Here is a 26,184-nt window from a genome sequence, read left to right on the forward strand (position 1 = left end):
TCAGCAGCTGCCATTGCTGTGGTGAATAAGGAAAGAGGGGAGGGAGAGAAAGAGACAGTGGCGAAGAACGAGAGAAAAAGGAGGAGGGAGTGACAGAGAAGCGAAACGACAGAAAGAAGAAAAGGGTAGCTGCCTCTGGAGGAAATAATTGTGAGGGGGCCTCATAGCGGGAGGAAGCAAGCTAGGAGGCAGGCAGATTAGCAGCGGTTCTATGGCTCAGTCGGCTGCTAACGGTGTGGACCAGGATCTGGCCAGCAAGAGGCTGCACTCAAGGTAGGACCCGGGGGGAGTTCACCGGCAAAAGGGGGAGGAGGGGTCTGACAGGAGAAAGAGAAAAGAGAGACAAGAGGGAACGGCTGAAGGGACAGAAAGCAGGGAGCATAATAGAGGCTGCCAGCTCAGGGCTTTGCTAAGGAGGAGTCAGGCAGGCGGAACTTGACCAGCCAGCTTTCACTGATGTAAAGCTCAAGACCCAGCCACAGTTGCAGCCAGAGCCCGGTTCCAAGCCTCATTCCTGGCTCGGGTCATTGAGCTGCTGTGGCTGGAATGTACAGACTGAGAGGAGCCTCATAAGATGTGAACGTTAGAGGAATATAGCAAGGAATGTGTTTGTCCAGGTTGGACACATTGACAGTACACATGGCTTTGGTTTAAACGTGCCATGTGGGTGCAGAAGCACACCATTTAAAGTCAGGAAATGACTAGATGAAACCTGAACACAGATGCACATTGTGTGGGAAGATAGATTTGTGTAGCAGAACTTGTCAACATGTCAGTTTCACACCTTATTTGTATATTAGGTGTATATGTCATAACCATGTTCCCCCTCATTTGCAGATTTTCTCTTTCGTCTTTTCTTGCCTCACTACTATCTGTGTTGTTGCTTCATAAAAACACCTTTAACCTTTAAAAAACGTCTTTCAAAGCAGTATCAATAGTTGCACTTGTTTGCTGATACACTGTCAGAAAATAGTGTAAAATAATGACAAAGCATCAAATCCTCACTTTTGAGAAGCTGAAAACAAAATAGTGCAGATTCATTTTCATTCAATCAACTAATCGTTTCAGTTCTTCTTCTTAATGTATTTTGACAGAAGCACTGGCTTGCCTATGGGACAGTTTATCTGTTGTTTGCCTTTTGTGTCAAGTCATATAGATACCACTGAACAGATTTCGGAATGACGCAACTGTGTTTCATTAAACACTGATTACACTGTGCCTCCGCATTTTTGTTACTCAGTCAAGTAGAATAAGGCAGATATACCACCCAAGCATTATGCAAAAATGTAGGGAAATCATCTATGTAATAAATGCATGGTAACATTTTCCAAAGAAGGTTTGGATAGGAGTCCTGCAATTCAAATCAAGATAATATAGTATGTGTGAAATTTTGTAATATACTTTGAGCAAGCACATTTTCTGCATTGAAATTGTATCCATTACTAACTTAACCAACATTTAACAGAACAGATACATTTTTTTTAAGCCCAGTGTCTGTGACTAAGTGCAGGCTGCTGGGAATGTTAAGAACTGTTGAGAGTTTTGAAATTACCTTCATCAACCCTGCCAAATTATCCATGTCTCTCTCTCTCACACACACACACACACACACACACACACACACACACACACACACACACACACACACACACACACACACACACACACACACAATGTATGTACGGGGTCTTTGTCAACAAACTAGTCCTGTAAAGTACTTTTAGTTTTGTTAGGCCTTTGGTTCCAGACTCTTCATTGGATAGCCTGACCGAGAGGAGCAAAACAGTTGCATCTCCTTAAGGCCGTTTTACAGTCGCCGTAGCCGAGCTGGCGCGCGCCAATGTGACGTCAAAATTACGTAGCTCTCGCTGGCGCGCCAGGATTTTGAGTGCTCATAGAGCGCACCACTCTATTTTTTTCAGCGGCGCGCGACAAAGTGGAAACAGGAAGCATGAACGAGCTCGAGGGTAACCAGATGCCAGGACTCTCAGAGTGACTGCAAGTGTCTCTTGTAAACTTACTGGGTTAAGATGAGTTCTTTTATGGTGAATGAAAGGCTTGATCCAACGAAGTAGGTCATTGAATCAAATCGAAGCATTGACGTCAGTGCTGCTGCCAGTTCTGCCGTTGTTTACCTTTTTCTGCTAGTCTGTAGAAATAGCAAAGTCGGTAGCCTTTCCTCATTAGTGCCACCTCTGTTCAGGAGAAGACTGCAACTAATGTCGCGACCACCACGTGCGAGTATAAGCAGTTTACGGCGCTCCCATGACGTCACACTGCCGCTCGACAGGTTGGCTGCGGCGAGTATACCCCACGTTTAAGTCACACATTTAGCATTATCCAGTCTTCAATCAGCTACAGAATTGGCTAGTGAACATAACTATGAAGCAAAAGGAGTCACTCCATGTCACCTCATTATGAAAGGATAGATGCCTGACACTGAAAATGGGATCATTAGATCCATGTCATGTTCTTCACTGAGATCAAGGAACATGGGAATAACGGCCTATGATATGAAATTACAGTTATTCTTTCCTAAGCGTCATATTGTGTTCTTTAAGTGTTTTCTAGGACCATGTTAAATCATACTGCCCCGTTAATATTGCTACAGACAAAACCGGGTTAAGAAAAAACGGAATAAAAAAAAAAGCAGTTTTACAAGCAAATCAGACAAAAGAAGAAAGAAGGAGACAGCTCTGCTCTAACTGGGGGTTGATATGCACTGCAAGAGAAAAAAACATTCCTAGAGAGTTTCTCCTTGGTTTCCGTGACAACTAGCCATGGCACTCTGTAATTATGGCTGGATTACTACTCTGAGCACAGAGTTTCTTAGCTAAGCCAAGAATAACGGGGACAGTAGTGTAAACCCCTGAATATAGAATAAGGATCTATTAATAAAGAAAATTTTAAAATTAAAAAGTGCTTGTTTTTATCAGGATTTAATAGGGTCAGATCTCATATTCAGGTTGTGGCTGCATATCGGAACTATTTAAAATTGTACTATTTATTATAAATGACATAGGCCCACCTTTTATGGGTTTATGGGACTTGGATTTTCAAATACAGTATACAATATAATGGTAGACAGTATGTAGCAGCAACTATTTAGGCTAGGTTGTAAAAGTTGTATCTAGGGCTAATGATTATTTTCATTATTGGTTATTCCGCTATTGTTTTATTAATGAATTGTTTGGTCTATACATTTTTTTTTTTTTTTAAATGCCCATCACAACTTCCTAAAGCCTAAAGTGCCAGTTTCAAATGTCTTGTTTTGTCAACAGTCCAAAACCCAAATATATTCAGTTTACTTTATGACAAAGAAAAGCATGCTCTTTTCCACTGAAAGAACAAACCATGTCGTAGTTCAGTTTACACACAAACCTCACTTCTACCTCCCTTCCAACTCCCTTACTTCCTGAAACCTGTCCAATATGGTACATGTACTTTGTGCTGTCATGGTAACAGCACTGGGAGCTTTTCTCTCTTAGACCACAGGCAGGCTATTATGGGTTAAGTGTCTCCCAAACAGACCAATTAGAGTGGTAATCAGAGGAGGCATTGCAAATTGTACTGCACAGATCCATTGTTTCTCTAACCACAAATATGACAAGAATCAAAGTCACTTTGTGAAAAATCATTTTCTTTGTCTCTGTCTTGTTTTTATGTCCATAAATGTCTTTCTCTTACTCTTGGTCTCTTTTTATTTTATCCTTCTTTCTGTCAGTTTGCCCTCAAAGCTAGCTCTCACGTAGTACTTGTAGTTTTCTGACTTTGATGAAGATGAGTGATGATATATTGGCCTCTAACTTTACAACTGCACAGCTTAAGTTATTTAACCATGTCGCCAGGCGTTTTTAAGGCTACACCCTTTTTCCACAATCCCCTTTTACAATTCAGGGTTTTACAATTCGGTCGTGGTTTACAGAGGCCCCTGCACCATCTGCAGCAGGACTTAGTCTGTCTTCCTCCTCGTCTTTATCTTTCCTCTGTAACATTGCATCTAAAATGACCTGCTTCAACTTTACTCCTTATCACAATCATGCTCACATGAAGACGCTGCACTGATGTCCTTGCAAACCCTCACCTATGATTGGATAAATGCTTGAACACAAGTCGAGAAGACAGTCCTTGCAATCATGAAAATTATCTTCATGGCCATTTGGTTATATCCTCCCGTTTTTGTCAGATTAAGCTGATTGTATTGGCGTTTTTCCATTACATGGTACCTGCTCGACTCGCCTCGACTCTACTCGCATTTTTTGGTTTTCCATTATTAAAAAAAGTCCCTGGTACCTGCCAACAGGTACTTTTTTTAGTATTACATCCGTCGAGGTTCCAAGCGCGCTGAGGCGATACCAAAAGGTGACGTGAAAACCTGCAGACTACTGATTGGTCGGAGAGAATTGTCACTAATCACTGCGTCATCATTGCTAGCGACAGACGGGGGTGTCCTGAACAAACCCGCCATTTTTAAATAGTTTAGCCAGCGGTGTTTTTCAGCTTCTTTTAAAACTAAATTTGTCTTCTGGCTGTGGCAACAGCCACACACCGAGAATCAAAAACAACACACCTTCGACGTTCTGTGTGTATGTCGTGTTAGGTCACGGCAGTTTCCTGCGGCGTCGCTATGACGACCAGCCAAGCTTGCCTCATGCATGAGGCGATACTAAATCTGCAATGGAAAAAGGAGTACAGGGCACCGCGGCCGAGCCGAGTAGAGCTGGTACTAGCAGTGGGTAAGCGCCATATGAGAAGCAAAGGAGACAAAGGAAAGAAACCTCTCTGCCTCTAGTTGGAGTGGGAAAAAAAATCGAAAATTGTATGTATCGTTATTTTTTTGCGATAATTTTTAAAATCGATTCTTTTCCCAAGACTCAAAACGTTTTATTCATTTCTTTTACCGATGATTCACCTAAATATTTTCTGTTTATACTGTACTGCTGATGGCGATTACATCATATCCGTTTCCAGCAAAACAGAGCGAAAGCAGAAAATGCAGAAAACACGTTATACATCTTTAACAAATGAAATAAATGTCAAACTGACTGACTGACGTGATGTGCATTCTTCTTAGAAAACAATTCGTTTTTAGAAATGTCTCATGATGAATTGTCTCTAGAAGTGTATTATTCAACTTTTGTTTTTGTTAAAGAAGGAAATCAAAATCGCAATACTCAATACCATCGAATCGCAATACTTTTAGAATCACAATAAATGAAAATCGCAATACAAATCGAATCAGCACCCATGTATCGTGAAAGAAACGAAACGGGGCAAAAGCATATCGTCTCAGCCCTGGCCTCTAGTGCTCTATGTGCAACGTGACATCATGACTTTGCGTAAACATACACGCCACTTTCCTAAAGCCAGGCGTGTTATCTGTACGCATTTTCAGCTGTCCGTGTGTATGTCTACGTTGTATACAGCTGACTGCAGTCTGCAACGTCTTTCTAAAGCCACGTGGCGTGTGGGGGTTGCGTTGAAAAGAAAAAACTGTTTGGATTAGGAAAAGAAGAACGGGGTTGAGTTTAGGTTGAAAAGAAGAAACGGTTGGGATCAGGAAAAGAAGAACGGTGTTGGGTTTAGGAAAAGAACAAACGTGGAGAGGAAACATCACACGAGGGACACAAAGGAAACGCCACACGCGGGAAGCGATCCCCACTCTCCTGGGTGAAAGTCCTGTGTTTTACCCATCCACCACTCCAACCAATCAGATTTTCGGCCTTTCATACGGCGTCAATTCACACGCAATCGCAAGGTAATGTAAGTCAATAGAGGCCAAACAGCGTTGATAAACACGCCAAATAGAGAGTATGCGTCTTTATAACACGCAAATCATGGCATATGAATTGGCGTGTCATACATACGCCACTTCATCAGTCTGCTCTGTGAGCTTCTGAGGACATGCTGAAACCTTGCATCAGAACAAACAAAAGAGGGTTGCTCAGTGCCATAACACTAGTGCAAGTTGAAGGGACAGAGTCTTTACAGCTAGAAAGAAAGAAAGAAACATGCTTTATTGCTCAATCAACACAAGGCAATTTTTGCACATGGCAAAGAGAAAGAAACAAATGTATCTCTGTGCATATCCCTTCTAGATACCACACACTTTGTCTTTTGAAAAGATGTTGCAATTATTGAACTCAAAATAAAACAGATCAACAGTGAAAACACCTTGAACTGTGAAATTTCCTTTAATACTTTTGCCGTTTGAAAAATGTTTTTCATTCTGAACACAAGACAAAATAACTTTACTTGCAAAATGTTATGTGCAAAATAATAATTTCCCCCACCCAATTAATCTTTTTTTGTGATTATTAGGAGCTGAAATCGTGATTAAAATTTCGATTAATTGCACACCTGCTTTTTTTTTGCGGGGTCATCCTGCAGGGTTAGTAGGTTATGGCGCCCCTGATTAGTTAACTACATTTGCTGTCTTCTACATCATGGATATGATTGCTCAATTACAAACATTCCCTCTGTGATCTTTTGTATTATTTACCTTGTATACCTTTCATCCCTCTGGCTACTGCTATCAGTGCTGGCTCTAATTTATGGTTTGCACTGAAGAGTAGCCTTGGCTCAATCTAAAACTGTGTGGGCCTTCTTTTGATGGCAGATCTGGTTACTGGAATTATGAACATTTATGGTCTTTTTCCTTTTTCCAAGCTGGAGGGCTTCCCTGTATTTGATGCCAAGGATATGACCTTGCAGCCTAGAAATCTAGACGCACCCTAGTGGCAGCAAATTTCTTTTGCAGCCAGGGGGGGTCTAGGCACTCTCCGTTGGCTTGCGAGCTGGAAAAACCAAACTCTGGTCAGGCCAATCACATCGTGTATAGAGTTGGTAGGCGGGCTTATGGCTGCTGCTGCTGCTGGGAACAGCGGTCTTCTGGAAGACTTGGAGTTAAGCTTTTCTTTGAGAAAAGAACAAAGAACGACACTGAAATCATTCTTAAAAAAGGAAGATGTGTTCGGAGTTTAATAAAAATGTAATCTATCAACTAGCTTCGCTACCTTCTTCGTTGCTCTGCCTGGTTGTAGCGCTATCCTATTGCGTGCAGATGGAATTTGAAAGACAACCGTTTATCCCGTCCCTCAGATTGAGCTCCGTCAATGGTGAGTTCCCAGACCCAACATCTTGATGTGGGTCTGGCTTGTCTTGTTGTTTGTCTTGTCTTGTTGTTTAGAGTACTTCTGCCCTAGGGCTCCTTGGACATGTTGCTCCAACAACGGCAAGATTCATTTGTTATAATAAAATACAAATAATATTTGATGAGGAGGCTGAATGGTTAAGATGGCCTACTGTTTATCTTGCCCTAAAAATTGCCTATTGTTGTAATTCAGTTGCTCTAATAGTAGTTCCATATGTTTTAAAAGAATTGTTGATTTGTCACGCAAAGCCTTGCTGTCTGAACCAGACTGATAATATAGTACCAATAAAGATTGAGAGAGGTATAGATTTGGGCAATATAACAATATATACAGTGAGATGATAAATGTCTACATTTGTCTAGCATCAGAGATTTTGCCATACTGTTGTATGTCCTGATTTCTATCCATTTAACATATCTGGCTGTAGAAGGCCATTGTAGGATATGTTGCAATTCAATTTTCTCATCAATGTAATGAAGTTCAGGTATTACATTTTTGGGATTAGCCACCAATAGACATTTCTGTCTGGTCATGTCATTCATCAGTACAATAAATATCAATACTACAATATAGAATTATTATTTACTTTTCCTTATTGCCCACTGCTAGAGAGTGTTATAAGTAACAAGGGGGGAAAATACAAAAGACCATCTGGTGGACTCTGCCATGGTGAGTTTACCAGCTCAAAGAGGATATGCTTTTCTAGTTATGATCTCAACCTGCGTTATCAGCATCTGTCTTGGAGAGGTCAGCACATAGGCCTTTTTCTCACAGAGGACATTTTAATGTGTCACAGTAACAAAAGCACAGGTGTAAATAATAAAATGAATGATGGCTAAATGCCATGTAGCTGCTTTGGTTACAGGGTCCTAGTATTGTGCATGCTGGCTCACTATCAAGGAAAACTAAGATGCTTGAATACAACCGAGCTATCGCTAATGTTATTAGTATCACCTGTGCTTTTTCTACTCTAACAAGTCTAAATTTCTACTATGAGAAAAGTCTAGAGTGGCCAATGGGGTCACTCTAGTATTGAGACACAGTGTAACTGACACTAGGATATGTCTAAAAGCTGGCAAAATACTGGGTTTGCCATAGAAGAATAAAATACTCCATTTATTTAGATTGTGGGGTAATAAGTAATACCTCTGGCAAGTTTGTATGATGTTTCCATGGCCCTTACACACATTAGCAAAGCAGACATACAGTTCAGGTACAGTATTGCGTGTAGGTCAACTGTGTTTAGAAGTGGAAAAATAGGCTTTGGGTCACGTTTACGTGTGTATGGCGTCCACCGGTGGCGTCTTCCAGGATTGTATATTAATTTGTTTTGTCACTGGACTGCCTCGGACAGCATGTCTGTTTACTGGTGGATTACAGCCATGCTTAGCCTATACTGCCAACTTCTGTTGAAACTACGCTATAACGTAGTTTCTTCGCTCCAAACCATTTAATGAAAACTCACCTAATTTGCATTTCTTTTTTGCAACATTTCAAAAGTTTGCATACAATTTACTTGACAATTGAATGTATAGGTCCCTTACCTCCTCTTTACTCACAGTCTTATTTGTCTTGACTGGTGACCTAAAAATGTTCCTGCTAGTGTCAGCAGATAGTTGGATTAGTCTGGGCCAATCAGTGCACTGTGTGATCTCTACCAAGCAGGTGCAGGTCACTGGATTAGCAATTTTCTCTCTCTCTCTCTCTCTCTCATATATCCTTCCTCTGTCTCTCATTGGGGCAGTGGTCAAGTTTAAAAGTATTGCACTCGCTTGACCCCTGCTCTTACTGAAATTGTTCCCTAGATTAAACTCTTCCTCTTTTAAAGCGTGGCTTGTTATGGCAAGGCAAAACAATGGATCTGGCTGTCACAGCTGAGTACAGGTTGAAGAGGATGAAAAGAGAGGACACATTTCTGTCGGGGATAGTAAAAACTGAATGACATAACCGCAACAGAGAACTCTACTTCTTGATTAAGTTCAAGTTCAGTTGGATTAGTAAAACATGCCCTTTGTAGACTTTTAAATTAACATGTTTTTGCTAATGAATACAACTGTAACTGGAACATTTTTTGTGGAGTTTCTACAATCCACATTTGACTGGCTCGGCTATGGGAGTAGAGAGTTCGTTGAGTTTTTGGAACGTTCTCGAGGACTTGAAAAGCAGATGTGATTCTTGGCTGGTCTGGGACTGTGTGTCGAAATTCCAGTTGGATTGTGTCCAGATTTGCTGCAACATTGCTGACATTCTGGATTCCTATGGAGTAATTCAGTGGACAATATGGACTTTGAAACAGAGCAACTATTAGGTGGAAATTTCATCTCAATTAGTCAAATCAGCTCAGCACTGCATTATCAGTGATAGCTACTGCTTTAATGCACTGCAATCTCTATGTAAAGAGTTGCTCAGTTCTCAATTTTTTTGACGGCTAGTCTTGTTAACACTTGCACTCATGGCATCTGAGCCTTGCCCCCTGACTGGAGCAGAGAGAGCTATGTGTAGACTGGTGCACTGTGGACCCCGACCTCAAGCTATGCTAAGGCCGTTACACTTGGAGCTACAGGTGTATGTAGACAAAACACGAACCAAGCAAAAACACAGGTACTGCTTGAACACTGAAAAAGATCAGTTCTGTGATGATTTTGTTGCTTGGCAAGAAAGGTTTTGCAAACCAAATGACTTTGGTGAGCATACTGATTTTAGATCAGGACAAGTTGAGAACATTAGACAAGAAGATCAAGTTGGTAATATAAATGACGAAATGATGTTAAATGCCTGTTACAATAAATTCTCTTGGCATTGAAAAATGTCTACCATTGCAATTACGGTCATGTTTTTGGCAAGCAGGAAGACAGGAGAAACATCTGCATCTACATTTCCCCTTGACTACAAAAGGGCTACAAAATACAAATTAGTTTGTACTGAGGAAATTGTGCTGAATTAATTTTAAGATGACCAACATTACAAGGAATCAAGATGTAGTTTGAGTGCATGTAATATGATGTAAACATTCCTGTGTCCTTGAAATAATAATATATGGTGGGGAATTGCAACATGGCAATATGAAGAAAAGGGGAACAGGTAGCCTATCAAATACATATATAGTATCTCACAAAAGTGAGTACACCCCAGGGGTGTACTCACTTTTGTGGGATACTGTATATTAAAAAAGATGGGGCCCTGACCAATGTAAATAGAGAATAAATAACAGAGAGATATAGTTAATAGGTGAGGAGGAGTGTAAAGAAGTGGAGGATGTGAAGTGTTTCTTCAATGCACCCATGAAATGAATGAACGCTTTGAGTTTTCTACTAAAGTTGCAGGTAAAACCACACAATGGTACACATGTCTCCTAAACTTTTGAATAGTGCCATTTGTAAAACAGATTGGATTTCAGGATAATCCTTGCTGTACTCTACATTCTGGTACTTTATCAGGAATTTAGAGCTGCAACCAATATGGCTGATCTTTATCTGGATTATACAATGAATCTGGGGTGTATACATTCTGGATAGAACTCACTGACTCAGCCTTGTTGTGCATGATGTGACTGAGTGCTTTGTGTGTGCAAAAGTTCTTTAAAGGACCCTATGGCTTGATACATCAATATTTTGGTACATGATTATTTTGCCTTTGGAAATTCCTCTCACATAACACTTGGTTTTTGATTCATTTTTCTCAAAAATAATGTGTGCAGTGTGCACAGCATTGTATAGCCCTAAAATGCTTACTTTTCAGATTATTAAAATAGGTTCCATCAAATATTTAAGAATGTGTTTGAAATGTCCTCTTAACAATAAGGAAGTTGTCAAAAGACACACAAAGTTAACATTTCTTTTACATTCCCTGAGTTAATCCAACAGTTGCCATGGTAACCACACTATTGTATAAGTGGTGGGAAAACTCCTCTTGACTTCTGATTTCTGAAGGTTATCTCTGGAACATGAATGACCAACATAATTAATTTGCTGATTTCTCCATGTTCACATACATAGACTATGAACAATATCACTTAATGAATTACTCTTTACTTTCTTACTCTATTAATTTTTCATAGAAAGCATTACTATAAACACAATAAAAGGTTGATTTTAATCTTGGCATGCAAAGCATCTGTACGTCTTTTATAAATCAGACTCTAAAAAACAAGCTGATATGAGCATTAATGACAAAAAGTGGTACACCTTTTCAAGGTACCCATCCCTGAGCCTTAGACTCAGTTGCTAAGGCAACAGTCCACATATTTGGCTACAGACCTTGTTGTCATGGTGATACTGGCAATTTGTTCCTCACCCTGAGAAGATATTGCACTGCCACTGTAATAAGTGTCTATATTGCTATACATTGTTCTATCTCTGATAGTGCTGATGTGTTAATACTGTTTCCTGTCTTTCCCTGTATGTGTGTAAACCTGTGTGTGTGAACCATTTAGGATGGAGGCCTCTTGCTTGGAGTTGGCCTTAGAAGGAGAGCGGCTGTGCAAGGCTGGGGACTTTAAAGGGGGAACAGCGTTTTTTGAGGCAGCCGTACAGGTCGGCACAGAAGACCTGAAGACCCTCAGTGCCATCTACAGCCAGCTGGGCAATGCCTACTTCTACCTCAAAGAGTATGGCAAAGCCCTGGAATACCACAAACATGACCTGACTTTGGCCAGGTGAGCATTGTACCTTTTTAATAGCTGTTACCTACTACATAGTAAAAGTTGGTGTCAAGTTGCCACTAATTGTTTTGAGCTGTTCAGAATTTTGTGTAAATGGGTGTTATTTCCTATAGGAGAAAGTGAGTTACGCAATGTACTAACCATTGTAATTGAATTTGAGAGGTATTCACATCCAGTCAGATATGGTGGAAAATTTGCCTGTACTTTGACTGTAATTTGTCTGTACAAGTAAAAATAGTAAACCCTTGAAAACACTTGACAGGCACAGAAATAGAGTACACTAGTGTCTTCATACTAAGGGAACGTATAGATAGGAAAAAGAATACTATAAGGAAGCAAAAGATTAACCTGTTTTTTACCAGCATTTGTCTGGTGGCTGGTGCTAATTTCCAAACCTCTCAGGGATTTTATTATGTTGACATTGAGTTAGACAATGAAAATTCCAAGAAAAAGTGAGTGAACTTTCATATAGTAACAGTCGACAACTACCAGCTGGATATTTAGCTTGTATGAGTAATCCGGTCCCCCGCAGAGAGTGCAGCTGGTCCTTCAGCAGGGAACTGATCAAAGGCCCCGAGGAGATTTACGTTGTTACAATACAGTCTCACCAGGACCACTGGGACCTGGTCCTACTAAGTAAGCAACCAATTAAAAAATATTCTTTACAGCACCTACCAATTAAATCTTCTTATAGTACCTTAATGGATATTGTTTTAACTAAATAACATTAACATAGAAAAACTATAGTCTTTGCTCCCACCACTGACCATCAAAAATGTGTTTCTTTGCTTTCTCAGAACAATAGGAGACAGAATTGGAGAAGGAAAAGCCAGTGGCAACCTTGGTAACACATTAAAAGTGTTGGGGCGCTTTGATGAGGCTGTTGTGTGCTGTCAAAGACACCTGGATATTTCTCAAGAGCAGGGAGACAAGGTAACAAGCGTCTTTTATAATGCCTGTATTGTGTATTTGCACCTTTGACTGCAATGCAAACTGTCCTGGAGAATCTTTATTTAATATTTGAGACATTTGAAATGTATATACAGAATTGTAATACCTTCAGTTTGTTTCTGAGCATCATGAAACATAGTAGCCTAAGCGTATTACTGCTCACGTGCACGCAATCTTCTGGGGTGGGGGGGATCAAAACAATAAAAATAAACAAATTAAAATCTTTGTAATTGATATGCACTCATATCTTGATATCTGCAGAGAGGTCTTTCTGCATCCCTTTTCACTCTTTTCTTTAATCTTTCTTTTCTGTGTCTCTTTATTATCTGATTGCAGGTTGGAGAGGCCAGAGCACTGTATAATATAGGGAACGTGTTTCATGCCAAGGGCAAACAGCAGTTATGGGGCTGCACCCAGGAACCAGGGGACCTGCCTCCTGATGTCAGAGACACACTGCAAAGGGCTACTGGCTTTTATGAGTATGTGTTGTTGAGTAGTAAACTCAAAACAACAGATGGCTGTAGTGAGTTAAACTGCATTTTGTGGTCTCAAAATGGATTTATTGTAGAAAACCCCACAATATTGATAGCTTTAGAATGTTTTGCTTTCCAAAAATTACAAACAGAAATTTCATTTAAATTGGCAATTGTGTCATTACTTTGATCCCTACTTAGACTCACCTCTGGTAGTTTGGTTATTATTGAATACATCTGTTCCTGCGTAGCACATCTTGATTTGTGTGCAGTATAACGTGGATGGAGCGCATCTGTGGGGGGAAAAAAGCAAACTGTCCGTACACAGATTTTCACAGACATTTTTGAACTTGCCTTTGGCTGCACCTCTTTTCAAGAAGCAGTCCAGACTTGATTTGGTTGTGTGGCCCGTTTGTTCAATCAACTGCCCTAAGATAATGCTTACTCATATAAAAAATTACATTTACCTGAATTTGCCATTGTTCCATTTATTTTCACAATCCCCTCAGTGCCTATTGCTTAAAAGCAACCCCACAGATTGCTACCATTGTCATACTTTACAACTGGGATGCTGGGAGAATTGATGATAATTGAGTCAGTTTTCAACAGAATGTTCTTAACCATTGTTGCTGGAGTTTTCAGTTTATTTTCATCAGACCACAGAATAATTTACTCCATGCTCTCAGTGTTTCATACGTCTTCTGGCAAATTCCAGGCTCCTTTTTAAAGTGGTTCCTTCAGGCCAATCTGCTTTATAGCACAGCTTTGTGAAATACTACACAGATTTGTTTTGACAAGATCTTCCCTCACAGCAAAAGAGCTCTGCAGTTCTGTCAGATTTGTCCTTGGGTAAAGAATGTTTTCACTTTTAACGCTTAAAGAATATTACACCATTACGCCATTATCTGAATGAACTCAAGTTTACATTAAAGCTTAGGTGCAGCAAAATTCAGGAAAGGTGGAGGTGTTAAATACTTTCTGAAGGTTCACTAGAAAAAGGCAACTCAATGATGGGAATGTGTGGAGCTCCATAAACGTGAGGCAGGTTGGTGATGAAAAATATCATGCACATTTAGCATTGCCTGGATAGATAGAACATTATGATAATAATAGCTCATCTCACAGGGCAATTCTCTAGGCCCTATTAAAGCCATTTTATTTTATTAACAATGGAGCAGTTAACATCAAATTGAGAAACAAGATGAAAGAGGACTCACATGAATACCATGTACATATTAAAGGCTTAATTAGTCCTTTTATGTGCAAAAAGAAATACAGTAAGCTTTTGTATGTTTTCTAACTAATTCTGATAAAGGTATAACTTTGTTTTACACCAACATTTAGTTTAGTTTACATTTAGTAATGTAATACAGACTTATATTTAGCTATTGTCTAATGTTAACTTACATCATTACGATACCCTTTAAAATAATGTACATACTGCTACTAAATTGGTGTGTACTTCTCTTTGTAGGATGAACTTGTGTTTGGTCAAAGAACTTGGAGATCGAGCTGCTCAGGGGAGGGCCTATGGGAACCTGGGCAACACCCACTATCTGCTGGGAAACTTTGTCGAAGCTATCAAGTTTCACCGCCAGGTGACAAATTCAAGTGTTTTGCCAGCATCATATTAATACCACTAGTGCATAGATAATAGTTATCAGCCTTGTTGTTGTGCCAGAACAGTGACCTTGGGTCACCTGGGCAACAGCCTTAGTTTGCATTTTACACAAGGTCACTCCCATTACAGCTATTCAGTAACTTTGTGGCTCGCCATGATATCGCACTGGAATGCACTTGATCGGAGTGGAAATACAAAGAGACGCAATGCAGTTGTCGTGGATGGAATTCCTTGATCTCCCCTTATTAAGATCAAGTTTCTGTGAATACTGTGAACATAAACACCCACATGAAGACACCTTCCTGTTTTAGGTACTGCCTTTTTAAGTTGCCTTGTCCAAACCATTAACATACACAATAAAATGTGGGGTTTTTTTTAGTGGCTTGTGCACACACTGTGTGGCTATTACATCCTAGCCAGGGATCTTTAAACATCCTCCCTGAAGCCACAGTGCCACATGATAAATTTGCAGACCTTGGTTTTCATCCTGTTAAGCCTTTTGTGTGCGCTTCCGTCTTGTGCAGCCCAGAAGCAAACAAGTGGTTACCAAAAACTTGGATTTACTGTTGCGTTGTGATCAAATATGTTTGCATGATTTTTAGCTAATAGGTGCAGTCAGACTACACTGCTGTTCATATCAGTGAAGAAGCAGGCTATATGCATTTGCTTCTTGTTAAAAAAAAAAACTCTTACCTGTGTGCCTTGCACAGGATGACTAAAATCTTACATGCAAAATAGCAAGTCTCCCCAATGCACAGCCAGTTTGAGTCTGTAGGGGGGACTTACTTTTGTCATTGTATTGTACCTGTTACAGTCTGATTTAATACAAATAGCAGAGTAGAAGAGATGGCATGGGTGGCAGTGAGTGCAAGGACAGGGATAGAAGGTAAAGACAATAAAGTGATTGATTTGACAAAATCTGTTATTTTCTTGTGGATTGCTAGCGTGAGATAGCGAATCATGTTAGTCCTAGCTTTTTTTGCAAGTAAATAACACCTTGGTGAGTTTTTCAGTGGATCACCATCCACCTCACTCTGTACCAACACACAGTGTGCAGAGATTGATGGCGTCTCATTGGAAAAAAAAAGTGGAGGAAATTGGTTTCTTGGTGAATAACTTGCAAGCATGGCTTCAGGCTCTCTCTCCCCATGTTTTCTCTCCATTGTAAACCAATTGTCTCCCTGTGGGAGAAGGCTGCCTCTCCTCTCTTTCCCATTACAAATCTATCATTGTGCCATGGAGGTGAGCACACTTCCTTTAAAGGGAATGAGAGGAGCTGATTTGATGCACCACTGCTGCAGCAGCACATCTTTTCATGGAATCATGTGCCCCAACAGAGCTTGCAACTTGAGCTTGTGTAATTGCCTCTGCTTGTACATTGAAGCAGAGAAAAAAACGGGTAAAATAGGGTGAAATGACATGGAATTTATATGTTATGCTATTTAGCTGCTTAGAGGCAGGTTTAAAATATTGTGCTAATTTGGTTTGACTTGACCTTGCTGCTCTGTCTTTCACAGCGATTATCCATAGCCAAAGAATTTGGGGACAAAGCGGCAGAACGGCGAGCCTACAGTAACCTAGGCAATGCCCTGATATTCTTGGGCCAGTTCAACACAGCCACTGAATACTACAGGTGAGGAAAGAGGGGAGTCTGACATCTAGTGGAGGGATGGTGAAGTGAACCAATTTCTAGAAAGTGTGAAAATGTGACTGAAGTACAAATTAAATATGACAAAAGAAATCATTCTGATGCATGACACAAGCACTCTTAAAATACCAAAAAGAGTGCTGTAAGGCTTTTTTCCCCTTTTCTATTCTCCTTTTCACTTTAACCTCCCTCCTTATTCATCTGTAAACTCACTCACCTCTGTATTACCGTCTTCAATGTTTCCTTCACTCACTTTATCCTTCGGTTTCTTTTTCTATAGGAAAACTTTGCAGCTGTCCAGGCAGCTGAGGGACCAGGTGATGGAGGCTCAGGCCTGTTATAGCCTTGGAAACACTTACACTCTTTTGCAGCAGTATGAGAGGGCCATAGACTACCACCTGAAACATCTGTACATAGCCCAGGAGCTTACTGATAGGTAAGATGAGCAATATCTAATGCATATACACAGATATGCCCAAGCACAGAAATAGTTTTTAACATTTGTCTGTATGTTCATGTTTCATTAGAGTTGGAGAGGGCCGTGCCTGCTGGAGTCTGGGAAATGCATACGTGTCTTTAGGGAACCACAAACAAGCTTTCCACTATGCCCGAAAGCACCTGGACATCTCTAAAGAAGTGAGACATTGAGAAAGAAAATGCACCTTTGGGAAAGTTGAGGCTTCTTGCATTCTGCCTAATTTGACTCATCTGGCTCAGGTTTGTCCTCTTCAATTTTCCCCTCAGATTGGAGACAGAAATGGGGAACTGACAGCCAGAATGAATGTGGAGCAGCTGATGGATGCTCTGGGGGTCAATGAGAGTGACCTTTCACCCTCCAGTTCAGAGTTTGAGATGCAAGGTGACACTAACAAACTTATGGGACAAACTTATTTCTTACCTTTTTTATACGAGATATAATGTGTTAATTGGTTAAAGCTAGGTGTTTCCCCCCGATTCCAGTTTTTATGCTAAACTAAGCTAACAGCTTTATAATTAATGGACAGACATGATATTGGTATCAATCTCCTCATCTAACTCTGGAGAGGAAAACAAATAAGTGTATTTCTCACACACACACACACACACACACACACACATATATACATACAAATTCACAGAGTGGGGCAGTCTAATTTAAGAGAGCCCTGAATTTACTGTATGTCATATACTCTATTGAATGTTAGCAATGGAATGACACTAGATTGCTTTTATTGCGTATTGTGAAGAATTTGTCAGTTTTTTTGGTGTTCATTTAAAACAACATAAGCATTAACTTACAATTTCACCTGGGAAACATACAGTATGCTAAACTATTGTACAAGTAAGATGTCCTTATAAAATAATAATTTAGTTTGTACATAACAACATAAGCTGTCAAACTACTGAGTTTAGGTTTACTGTAAATTGAATTATGTAATGACATTAATGTTTGCATCTCTCTGTATGATTTATTCTGCTATAGATTTGTGTGTGTGTGTGTGTGTGTGTGTGTGTGTGTGTGTGTGTGTGTGTGTGTGTGTGTGTGTGTGTGTGTGTGTGTGTGTGTGTGTGTAAAACCAAGACCTATCTGTTTACACTCTGCAAACTGTGGTTAGGAGAAGCTGTCTGGAGCTGTACTTGCCCTCCAATCTCAAAGAAATCAGAACAAAAATGAATGCCATTGAGCCAGAGGAAATGTATGTATTAATAATACATGTAATGTATTATCGTGAATGAGGGGTTTATTAAATGGGCATTTATAAATCCCCTTAAAACTACAGAAAACTAACTTTAAAATCTACTTTTCAATAGTTTTTAGATTTTGCTCTTTTAACTCAAACAAAAATAACGTGTGGGCTTGAACAAGCGAACTGAAATACTGTATGTGTACACAAGGTGACCATTTAAATGTAAAACCAACTTAAGGTGAGACAGACCGACACTGTTTGTGTTATGTCTGAACTAAGGCTAAATGTGAGAAAAAGCAATGGGTGTGTACATTTTTGGGGTAAGATGAAAATTCTTGACTTTACCCCCAGTCTCAGGAAGATGGTTTGATTCTAAAGTCTATTGTCAACATTATCCTAAATAATAAAATTGATTATTATTTTTATTAATATCATAGATTCCCATCAACTCACATTATTTGGAGCATTTGAAACATATACAATGAAGAGTGAAACATTGTAAAAGTTTTGTCTGTACAGTCAGCCTGGCTTTTGTGTGATGTTTGCTTTCATGAACCCTCCTCCAGGCAGAAATTCACACCCATGTCCTACATTTCCCTCTTTGGTGCAGAGCTGGCAAACAGACTCTTATTCAGATTGTTTGGTTGTCTGGCTTCACCTCAAATCCACACGAACATCATGGGACCAATGCTGAAACGAGAAAAGACAGAGCGCCTTGCATGCTTGATTTAATTTTAGACTAAACTGTTTGCGAGAATCTACAGTTGTTTTAATGTTATGTAATAAGTTATGTAGTTATGTTTATTTACTTCTTTATTTTTTCTGTAGGAGCAAGACCCAAATTCACCAAGAGAAACAGCATGGACAGTGTCGAATTGTGGAAGTACTCTTCAGATAAGGTGATTTATCTCTGCCTGTAAATGTGGCCCACACACCTCTCCCCTCTAACGATGTATTCTTTTACTTGCAGAATGGTGAGAACCAAGACTTGGAAAGCATACCCAGGAGATCCAAAAGTCAGCTGTCACAACCAGGCAAAAGAAAAGGCTATCCTGACAGCCAATCATCAGATGAAAGGCCATGGTTGGACTCTCCTGTAGACACTGATGACATCACTGTGCAAGTCCCGCCTCCAGTACCAGTGAGTAGCTGTAGCTTTATTTTGTTATTAGCTTCTTGCTCTGACCCAAGTATGCCATAAATCTAAGATATGCCCTCCTTTTATTTCAATCACTGGGAGCCCATCTGAGAAAGAATAGGTTTAATTTTTCTCCTAGAAAGCATCGGACCTGAAATGCTGACTGCCGAATTTACCTAACTACTTTTTCCCTTCTTATCTGTTCATCCTTTGTCCAAAATGTCTTCAGGGCTTCTGCTTTAAAGAGAAAATGAGACAAATTAAAGAGATTAAATTGGGAACATTACCCTTAATTTCCCATGAGGTTATATAGTATTATGTTAGAAGTCAGATACAGTGTAAAAGGTGTCTTCTCATTAAATACCAACAGTGCTCCATTTGCTCTGAACTACATTCTAAATGAATTTGCTGCTTTGCAGCTGTTGTATCCTAAAATCCTATGCCCCCACAGCACCTAATCATGCCTTGCTTCTGTGACAATGCTAATGGTTGTAATCAGCAAGCTGACATGCTAGAAAAGAGTGAAAATGATTAGGCTGCATAATGATAGTTTATTACCAGGGACTAGAAAGCTAAATGTAGGTAATCCTGATGACATTGAAGCATACCCTTTTTTTAATCTGCCAATCTTTTAAAGCCATCTGGGAGTCTGTGAATTTGGACCACTCTTTCCTAAGGCTAGAACTTGTGATTTCTTTAGGCCCTGATCAGACAGAGAGCTTTTTAGCAGCCTGGGGCTTTTTGTATTTGTTTTCGATGAGCATTTTTACGCTCTATGTGCCCCGCGTTTTTGCAGGAGAGCCCTGAATGCTCGAGTTCAAAAAAGTTAAACTCAGAGTAGAAAAGCGTAGAACATCAATTGCATTTTTTTCCCCCGTTTTCTAATCGGATGAATTGAAAGCGGGTCTTTTGCGGTAGTTACCCAGCAACAAAAACAAAAATGACACAGCAAGCTGCTCTTTTTCTAAACTGTAGGCTTAAAAGAAAAAAAAGTGTGGTGCACCTCGCGTTTTGCAACCTGCAAAAAGCGCTCCATGTGATCGGTGGCCTAAGGTTGTTGTTGGTCAGGGACAGTTATACAATAAATAGCACACCAAATCCTGATTCGTTTTAAAAATGAAAACCCTGTCAAAGAGTCTTAAATAAGCAGTGGATGGCAACATGCATAACATAATGCTTAAGCTACACGCCCAAAGCAAAAAGTCAGCATCCTCACCAGTTGAGGATCCATGTAGAAGACATGCAAATGAAGAAACTGCATTGTTCTTGTATTACAGAGTGGAGCAGTAGAGTAGTTATTCCTAGTATTTTAAATATGATAAGGAAAAAGTTACGATTGGACAACTGCTGTTCGGAGGAGTGTGTGAGTGGGTTAGCGAACGGACAATTGAGGATTGTGTTTTAGGTTTAATTTCTTTTTCCTTTATTCTTCATCTGTAATGAATTAAAATATGAACATATAATAAAGCATAGTGGTGATATAATGTAGGAAGAACTGCCTTTGTCTTTTATTTTCCTCCATTCACACACTATCTCCCCCTCTCTTCAACACACAACTTCATTTCCCTGCATCTCTCTCTCTCTCTCTCTCTCTCATCATCATCACCGTCACCATCACATGTTCCTTTCTCTCTTGTTCTGTCCCTTTTGGCCTACTTGATTAATTGGACAATAAAGGGAAGTGAGGAGATCCACACATAGACCATGGGGCCAAGGACAGAGGACAGAAATGTCTATAAGTCACAGCTGATTAGAGTGCAAAGAGCAGTTAAATAACAAACCCATTGAAGATTCTTATCTTAGTGCATGTCAGAAAATATCCTTGGTTATGAATGGTGTATTATAGAATGTATAGTTTTTAAGAATTGAGTGCTGACATTGGTTCCTCTCATTTGAGGGTAGTTGAGTAGTTAATCTCTGCTGGCTGCCACTGTTGGCATGCGATTTACTCATGACTGTACCCATGCACCCGTCTTTCCACCCCCTTTCTCCCCTCATCCCATTACCCCCTCCAGCTCTCCCCCTCTGCTGATAATGGGACCTTGATCACAGAGCTGCTACCCTCCCTACAGGGTCAACCCCCTGCTTCCCATAATGAGTTGTTTTCCCACAGTGGGTGAACGGGACAAAAATGGCCTGCAGGAGAGCCACAGAGAGTGAGAGAGAGAGTGAGACAGAGAGAAAAAGAGAGGGAGACTGAGAGTGGCTGATGGAGATTAAAAGAAGGCTGTAGTAGAGGGATGCAAGATGAGAGGAAATTAGAGGGAGGGAGTCGAGTACAGCAGGGGAGGAGAGTAAAGCAGTGGGTGAAAGTAGGGGAGAAGGAGGTGTGAGCCAGGCGTGTGGACAGAGCGAGAGGGAAAGAGAGCTTAGAGAGATATGAGAGAGAGAGAGGGATAAATAGATAGAAGACAAAGAAGAAGTGCTGTTGGTAAGATATTTAATTGACGTTTTCCAGCTTGAATAACAACATGGTGCAAAGGATACCAAGAGGTTATTAACTATTTTTCCCTTTTAGATTATTGACATGGGTGATTGTGTATGTATTTGTTTCTACTCTATGTACAGATCTCTTATTCTCCTTTCAGGGAGTTGATGTGGCGTAAGTGGAGAACTGTTTTTTTTTTTATAAATGGTAAAAGTTCTGTTTTGTTTGAAGCATAGTTAGATTTTCCAATACAAAAGTTCCTAGAATAAAACTGAGTGACGCTGACCTACTTTACATCTTGCTGTAAGGCAAAGTCATTTTAACTTCATCCACTAGTTGGTGTTCAAAGTGTCATATCTTATTCTGGCTCCGTGGTACATTGGAATACTTGTAATTGTGAATGTTAATGGGGGTAGTATGATAAGGTGGGGGAGAGAAGGATAGTCAAAAGCTTTTATAATGGGGACACTATTTTTAATCTGTAATGCTTACTTTTACCTCGTCTCCCATTAACCTGCTTTTGGACATTTTGTTGATGTTTTGTCATCACAAATTGCTTTTGCAATGTAGTGATTGTTGTTCATGTTTACTAAAGTGAATTGTCTTGTCAGTGTATGAGTATGATGAGTATGAGTAGTTAAAATGAGTCCTAATCCATCGTTAGTTTAGTTAATGTTTATCTTAGTTTAAGAAGACACATCATTCATTGCAAAACAATACACTGTATCTATATGTTTGTCTTTCAATAATGACCACTTTAAGTCTTACATATCTTTAGCGATATCTTGCAATTTTAGCAGACGTAGCTTTATTTTGATTAGTTGAAGATTAATTTTGAGATTTTATTGGTTCATTTTTGTGGTTCAAGTTTTGGCCAGAACCTACATTTTAATCTCTTTGAGAGACATTTTTAATTATTCATCTGCTAAGTAAAAGTCGGAACAAGTCTTTTTGCAACAGCCCATGTTTCATATTTGAGGATTTTTTTTATTATTATCCACATTTCTTAGTAAACCTCTTCTTGGAACTGACCCCAGGCATGTCTAAGTAGAACCCTTGTAATTGGGAGGATAAGATGGAGGATTCAGCCTATTTTAGTACTTCTACTGTAGTTTATTATTTTGTTAAGAATACAGATATAGTTGTTTTTAATTATTATATTGATTTTGCTTTATTTAATAGTTTGAATTAGTTTGTCTGCAGTTTTATATGTTCTCAGATCATTTCTCAGTAGGCCAGCAGCTTAATTTTTTTATTTTGGCTCAATATTATTTTTTTTATTGCTGCTGTCCAGTAGATTAGTTCTCATTCAGTATCATAACATCGCAATCTGATTTCCAGGATATTTCAGTAGCACTTTTTAAACCTAATAAATTCCACATCTGCTTTGCTTTTGTGTATTTGTAGTTAAAACATTTTTTTCATGCATATGTTATCCACTTCAGTTGCAAAGCTTAAACACATTAGCTAGACTGGAAGAGGGAGCATCATGTGAGAGAGCACCTCTCTTAAAACAAACAATGGAAGCAGCACTGTCAGAGGCTGACTAGCCGCGAGGATGTAACACGTTAATACATTCAGCCAGTCAGGGATTTCATTATTTTTCGGCTGGTCATTGATTAGATCTATGTGCTCATCTGCCAGCTGAATCTGAAACAAAATACAGTTGGTGTTTAAATCTACTGCTTATGTGTGAAAGTTTAAACCAATGAAAACCTTTTTTAAAATAACGTATGCCTTATTAGGTCAAGGAACTAAATAAACCAAAAATATAGCAAAACCCAGTACAACTATTAAAAAGTGACACTCCATATATTATTATTCTATCACACTGAAGTTATAACTAATTAACATGCTCTATAATATGGTGGTTACAGCTGTATCTGTTGATATTTCCAACTGCTTTTAGAGGATACCACTATATGGCTCATTTTACTTAATACAAATGGGTTGTTCATTTTTACATGACATTTTATGATATTGTACCACCCTTCAGTATCTAGGCCAAGGTAGTTTTACCAGGAAGGCCTTCCCATGTGAGTTAATCAGATTATTTTTCTCTTCCACAAGCTGGTCACCTCGTAAATCCTCATCCTCTTGCAACGCATAATGTCATTGAGTTTCATTATCTGTAGATCATGTTTCTTGGATCTCAGAACAGCTCATCCTAATCAGGTAGTCCAGTAAAAACGTAGTGAACCACATTCTCTTTCTCAGAAGCTGGGCCGTGACCCCTCCGATGAAGACTGCTTTTTTGACCTCCTTAGCAAGTTTCAAAGCAGCCGCATGGATGACCAGCGCTGCCATCTTGATGAGCCACAGAACGGAGACAACGGAGAAGGTGCTGCGAACTCCGTGCCATCCCTGAACGAGATGATAGGTTGGTTGAGAACAGTGTTCAGTGACTGTCATGTCCTATTTTTAAGGACACTTGTGCTCCTTTTTAATAACTCTTATCTCGTCCTAGATCCTGCAATTACCACTTCCCCCCAGACTGAGGAGCTGTTTGATTTGATTGCTAGCTCCCAGAGCCGCCGTCTAGATGACCAGCGGGTTAATGTTGGTAACCTTCCAGGCCTGAGGATTACCCATAACAATCTGGGACACCTGGTGGGTGAGGGAGATCATCAAGAACCTACCGATGACTTCTTCAACATGCTTATCAAGTGCCAGGTAATGCCCCAATTCCCATATGACAAGAACTCAAGGGTTTAATCCTTTTTTAGATTCTTAATTATTAGTCTTATAGACAGTGGGGATTGTTGTATAGGGAATAAAATAAGTTGCCCTAATACATCTGTTTCTCTTTACAAATGTGTAACATTTGCTTCTACACTCTAAATGTATAAATCTTTCTGACTGCAGTCCTCTAGGATTGATGATCAGCGGTGCTCCCCACCAGAAGCGGGCCCCCACGCCCCCACAGTGCCTGATGAAGACTTCTTCAGTCTGATCCAGAGGGTACAGGCCAAGCGTATGGACGAGCAGCGTGTCCAGCTGCCCTCAGACGACCAGGACGACCCTCCGTCCCCTGATCCAGAGCCACCTGGTGGTTTTTCCAGCTAGGACTTGGTGAATAATGCTGCATAACCTAATGTCAAAGAAAATAAAAGCAAAAGAAATGAAATAGAGATGAGCCAACATTTAAAGAAGGCACTGAAGAGTGAACTAACAAGTTTTTAATAACAAGACAAATCCCATGTGCAATAGGTGGTGCCCTGTCAAATGTTGCTCAATGTATTATGTTCTAAATATGTTGATAATATAATGGGAAAACACGCAGAATTGAAGCTCGGTGGTGTGGAGAAGAAGAAAATATGTTTAGGGTAACGTGAAACAAATATGAAGTCAGTAATCAGTGTAATGCCTTAATTAACATTTTTTTCCAGACTCAAGATTGTATTCCCTGGTGTCAAGTGTGTTCAGTAGAAGCACATGATGGGCATACAGTGTAATATGGACAATTAATGTGGAGACCTACAGCATGAGTCGTGGGAATCACATAGACTGTAAAAATAATGGCCGTAGTATCAGTGACCAAACCCATTGGTTTGTGGACTACTGTTTTTGAAGCCTTGAGTTTGTCAATTTGACTGTCACCATCTTGGTTTTTTAAAACCAGACCTGACGATTTTTGGACAAGAGAGTGGAGCTGGGGAGGATGATGCGACCAAGCCAGTGTTGTCTATTCTTGCAGTGGTGCTGCGCTAAGAGGGAAAGTTGCCGGTTTTCAACCCTTCTGATGCGACTCATCCGGCAGAGTTTTACCAACAGGTGTGCGGGCCTCCGGGTACTTTGCACTTTGATGAAGTGAAAACACACAGTGAGAGGTTCAAAGTTTAAGACGAAAACATGGTCAACACCCAAAACTAGTCCACGTATATTTTAAAGCAGCCATATTATGCTCATTTTCAGGTTCATATTTTATTTTAAGGTTGTACCAGAATAGGTTTACATGGTTTAATTTTCAAAAAACACCATATTTTTGTTGTACTGCAGTGCTCTCTCTCACTGCTGCAGATCCTCTTTTCAGCTGGTCTCTGTTTTAGCTACAGAGTGAGACCTCTTTTCTTCTTCTTCTGTACTATCTTTGATTGCACTCGCACATGTGCAGTAGCTCAGATGTAGATCATGTCAGCTAGCTAGCTCCATAGACAGTAAAAGAAAGGCTGTTTCTACAACTTCGGTCAGTTACAAGGCAGGATTAGCTGGGAGACTTCTAAATGAGGGCGCACATGTAAGTAGTTCTTTTGTAGATTATGGTGAACTTGTGTGTGTTGTAGCAGTGCGTTGCTATTGAGAACGAGGTAGCATGCTAGTGTTAGCATGCTAGCGTTAGCATGCTAGCGTTAGCATTAGCATGCTAACGCTACGAGCTAATGGTTGCGGTTAGCCTGCTCGTTTCGGTCACAAAACGTGCCGATTTTGAACAGCTCACCCAGAG

General features: G+C 39.9%; 1 protein-coding gene across 3 annotated transcripts; it reads left to right on the plus strand.

The window, feature by feature from the left end:
- Window positions 1-25,113, plus strand: gpsm1b (G protein signaling modulator 1b). Of its 3 annotated transcripts, none has more exons than XM_031317668.2 (14): window positions 1-273; window positions 11,587-11,808; window positions 12,612-12,747; window positions 13,102-13,244; window positions 14,713-14,836; window positions 16,377-16,492; window positions 16,788-16,943; window positions 17,035-17,143; window positions 17,252-17,366; window positions 19,003-19,073; window positions 19,145-19,315; window positions 23,958-24,120; window positions 24,208-24,413; window positions 24,606-25,113. In XM_031317668.2, exons 1-14 carry the CDS (start codon window positions 212-214, stop codon window positions 24,804-24,806), a joined length of 1,995 nt encoding a protein of 664 aa, XP_031173528.1. In that variant the 5' UTR covers window positions 1-211; the 3' UTR covers window positions 24,807-25,113. The 3 variants fall into 3 exon arrangements, with proteins under 3 accessions (XP_031173528.1, XP_031173527.1, XP_031173526.1); XM_031317667.2 differs by lacking the exon at window positions 1-273 and adding an exon at window positions 8,902-9,755 and having other exon boundaries at window positions 23,961-24,120; XM_031317666.2 differs by lacking the exon at window positions 1-273 and adding an exon at window positions 8,903-9,755.
- The last annotated feature ends 1,071 nt before the right edge of the window (window positions 25,114-26,184 follow it).

The sequence above is a fragment of the Sander lucioperca genome, chromosome 14 (assembly GCF_008315115.2).
Source record: "Sander lucioperca isolate FBNREF2018 chromosome 14, SLUC_FBN_1.2, whole genome shotgun sequence".
Lineage (NCBI taxonomy): Eukaryota > Metazoa > Chordata > Actinopteri > Perciformes > Percidae > Sander > Sander lucioperca.

Bases quoted from the DNA above. Each gene is read 5' to 3' on its own strand.
- gpsm1b (XM_031317666.2), top strand. From the start codon at position 9,607: ATGGCATCTGAGCCTTGCCCCCTGACTGGAGCAGAGAGAGCTATGTGT. The intron at 24,121-24,207 runs GTTGGTTGAGAA...ATCTCGTCCTAG, and splicing joins ATCCCTGAACGAGATGATAG to ATCCTGCAATTACCACTTCC. The intron at 24,414-24,605 runs GTAATGCCCCAA...TTCTGACTGCAG, and splicing joins ACATGCTTATCAAGTGCCAG to TCCTCTAGGATTGATGATCA.